The sequence below is a fragment of the Ammodytes marinus genome, assembly GCF_949987685.1.
Source record: "Ammodytes marinus genome assembly, chromosome: 6".
Taxonomy (NCBI): domain Eukaryota; kingdom Metazoa; phylum Chordata; class Actinopteri; order Uranoscopiformes; family Ammodytidae; genus Ammodytes; species Ammodytes marinus.
The window spans coordinates 60,849-65,000 of NC_137235.1; the positions used below are offsets into that span (position 1 = coordinate 60,849).

The 4,152-nt window shown below is 39.5% G+C and overlaps 1 protein-coding gene across 1 annotated transcript in view; it reads right to left on the minus strand.

Moving 5' to 3' along the window:
• Positions 1-1,092: 1,092 nt before the first annotated feature.
• LOC307252551 (myelin and lymphocyte protein-like) overlaps positions 1,093-4,152 on the minus strand; it is a gene marked incomplete at both ends in the record, with an annotated part of 7,725 nt that continues 4,665 nt past the window's right edge. The window contains 2 exons of the mRNA XM_080030248.1: positions 1,093-1,167; positions 2,317-2,442. Coding sequence (XP_079886374.1) covers positions 1,093-1,167; positions 2,317-2,442 — 201 coding nt within the window. The remainder of the gene's footprint in view (positions 1,168-2,316; positions 2,443-4,152) is intronic.

The following is a 4,152-nucleotide window of genomic DNA, read 5'->3' on the forward strand; positions in this document are numbered from 1 at the left end:
GGGGGCTTGGCTCAAAGAAATCTAACTGGGGTTTTTAAACACAGGTCTTCAGAAAAGTGGAGAGTTGTTTTTTCTTTAGACAAACCGGGGGAGAGAGGGGCTATTAATGTTGAAAAATCATGCATAATAGGTGACTTTGTAAGCATTCATCAAGCTGATTTTAGGCTATACACAGCTGTCAACATGGTCATAATCTTTAAAGGTGTAGTCAGTGATTCAGGATAACGCTTATTGCTAAAATCACTTTTTGTCAAAAAAAATCAACGAATATCTCCTCACGATCTGTCTAAAACCGACCGAAGAACAAGGGTTTAATGCCTAGGCTCTGTAAACTGGTATGTAAACAAAGGGGGCCAACCGTAGCTAGTAACATTCCTGTTTACAGAGCCTAGGCTGTGTATGAGCAGCAGATGTTTATCAGCGCACACACAGTACAGACAGGTAGCGGATCATGAGGAGATATTCACTGATTTTAACAACGAGCGTTCTCCAGAATCACTGACTGCACCTTTAAGTTTTAACCCGACACACACAACCATAAGGAGTGTTCTGTTGTGCAAACTGTGTCCATGTTGGGGTTAACAGCATACTGTGTGTGTGTGTGTGTGTGTGTGTGTGTGTGTGTGTGTGTGTGTGTGTGTGTGTGTGTGTGTGAGTGGAGGCAAGTCTGTCCTTTCATAACAGGAACATGACGCAGCGAAGTCCAAACTGTCCTAAAAAGTCCCTCCTGTATCAGATGTTCAGAGACCCCATAGAGTCTCAGTCCTCTTCACAGCAGACCCGGGTTAGAATCCAGCCCGGGTCGTTCTCTGTCTGTCTGTCTGTCTGTCTGTCTGTCTGTCTGTCTGTCTGTCTGTCTGTCTGTCTGTCTGTCTGTCTGTCTGTCTGTCTGTCTGTCCTCTTCAGAGCAGACCCGGGTTAGAATCCAGCCCGGGTCGTTCTCTGCATGGCATTCCCCTCTCTCTCTCTCTCTACCCCATTTCATCGCTCTCTCCAAAAAGGTCTAATAAAGGAAAAATGGCAACAAAAAAAAAATCTATATAAAAAATTAAAAAATCTTCAAAATCCGTCCCCGGTAACGTCTGGTAACCTCTAGAAAGACTTCCAGCGGATTGCAGACAGGATGGTGTGGATGAAGTAGAGAAGAGTGGCCACATAGGAGAATACCTGAGGAGACAGAGTCAATGTAAGGGCCATTTCATGTTAGACTAGTTTAAAAAGTAATAATACTAATACTAATAATAATAATAATAATAATAATAATAATAATAATAATAATAATAATAATAATAATAATAATAATAATAATAATAATAATAGTAATAGTAATAATAATAATGATGATGATGATGATGATGATGATGATGATGATGATGATGATGATGATGATGATGATGATGATGATGATGATAATAATAATAATAATAATAATAATAATAATAATAATAATAATAATAATAATAATAATAATAATAATAGCTTTATTTTTATAGCACCTTATAAACAATGGTTTACAAAGTGCTTTGACATTAAAAAAAACATATAGGAGCAAGTACAAATCAAATAAGTAAGATAAATACACATATTCATATATACACACGATGCTAAAAAAAAAGAGAGAAAAAAACGGGGCAGCAAATGCAATAAACCAAACAAGATTAAAAGGTGCTCGGGTAAAAAGACATTGAGGCAGAGAATAAAATGACGGCATCACGTAAAAGCAAGTCTATACAAATTAAGAAATGTATAATAATGTTTATATGTTATGTGGATTGCCCCCCAACAGGCGATACACTGTTCCTCTTTAATTTCCCCACTTCATATCTTTCTCTCTCTTTGACTATACTAAAAAAAAAAATAAAAAAAAAAATTGTTTTAAGAAGTGATTTAAAAGAGGTTACTGATTCAGCCAGCCTGGAAAAGTAATCTTTCATGCCTGGCTGAATAAAAAAAATCTGCTAATTTTATTTTATTTTATTTATTTATTATTCTTTCGGACAATTCCACACAATACACAATTTTCTCTTGCAAATATTCATACATCATACTTTGTGTTGTCCGAAGGGAGACGGAAGAAGCCAAAGGCTTATCAGGTCCCGCCCCCATTCAATTAACGCAGCATGCATTCATTTAGTCTTTTGGTAGGATGGATCAGGTCAGGTTTGGTTACACACTGCATTTCTGCGAGTGCACTACAGAACTTCCATATTCATAGGAGACACACACGCACACACACACACACATACACACACACACACACACACACACACACAAACACACACACACGAACACACACACACGGACGGACAGACTCACCACTGCAGATATGTCCAGCTGGTAGTTCTGGAGGTTTGTTTGCGATCTCATCTCCACGGTAACTTTGGCCAGAGCAACGGAGGCGCTGAGGTAGAAGAAAGCAGCGATGCCGTGATACGCAAAGTCCTGAGAGAGGAGACAGAAAAACACAAACACAAAAACACACCGTTACACAGTCCTCTTACAAACTGGTGTCATGGTGTCGCACACACACACACATGCACGGACACACACATACATACACGCACACACACACACGTATGCACGCACGGGCACACACACACACACATACACAAACTCACACACACACACACACACACACACACACACACACACATACACAAACTCACACACACACACACACACACACACACACACACACACACACACACACACACACACACACACACACACACACACACACACACACACACACACACGCAATCCTGGTGTCACGGTGTCGCGTTGCTTTCACACGTTTGTTTGTTTAGTTCTGTCTCCGTCGGCCCGTTCATGAAATAATCAATTATTTACCGAGTGGTTTGTTTTCAGTGGACGAAATACTCTGCAGTGAGTCAGAAACAACACGGGAAATTACTATGGTAACACTTTACAATGACGGCACATTTATTAACAGTGAGGTAATTGCTTGGATTTACTAAGCATTACCTAACTGTTAACACATAAACCAAACATTAAATAACTGTTAAGCTTAGTGTATGCTGATCTAAGCATTAGCAAACAAGACATTAACTAATTAATTAACTTAATAGGCATTACTTAACCATTAATAGCTAAGTAACAGTTAAGTAATGTGTACACTTATTGTAAAGTGTTACCATTAGTATTGCAATTATGTTAAAATGGATCTAGAGAGGGTTCAGGATTGTTCACGGCTGTGGTGAAGTGTGTAGGGCGGTTCGGTCGTCCACTGGGTTACAGGGTCGGTGGTTGGATCCCCCGTCTCCCCGCCACATGTCCAAGTGTCCCTGGGCAAAGAGACACTGAACCCCTAAATGTCTCCTGATAGTTAGCTTGCACCCTGCGTACCCTATGTATTCTAATCTTGCCCCTGTAAAGCACTTTGAGTGGCCTTGTGTCTGAATTGTGCTATATAAATAAACTTGCCTTGCCTTGCCTTGCCTTGCATGGTAGCTGCTGCTGCTATCGGTGTATGAATGTGTGTGTGAATGGCTGAATGTGTGTGTGAATGGGTGAATGTGTACAAAACAATGTAAAGCGCTTTGGGTCTGTAAAAAAAAGAATGGATTCTTTTGTGAATTAGTTAAAATTTACCAAAAAATCAGTTGAGATTGTATAGTGTGTGTGTGTGTGTGTGTGTGTGTGTGTGTGTGTGTGTGTGTGTGTGTGTGTGTGTGTGTGTGTGTGTGTGTGTGTGTGTGTGTGTGTGTGTGTGTGTGTGTGCATTCTAGGAGAGGCCTTGAAAGCGCTGTTTGAGGGGTAACAACACTAGGTTTTAATTATTTTAATCTTGTTAATCTGTTACACCATATTACAGCATTTATCATTTACTCATTATAGGAGCCTAAATGCCTATTTGTTTTATTTAAAGGAATACTTCCCCCATACGGAACCAGCGTTCTATCATTATAAAATCACTATTATAATATAATGAATCTGGTTTTTCTTCCCTCAGTCTTCCCTTGGCCCAGCTGTCCTGTTAATCCTGACCCTTACTGTGATGTCACAGTAAGGAAACTGTAGGGTTAGACAGTGAGACCATAAAACACTCTTTCTGCCTTTTCTCAGGCTAAGATGATCCGATTTCTATTTTTTTTTGCACATTTATACTACATAGGATCTCCGAGTTCAATA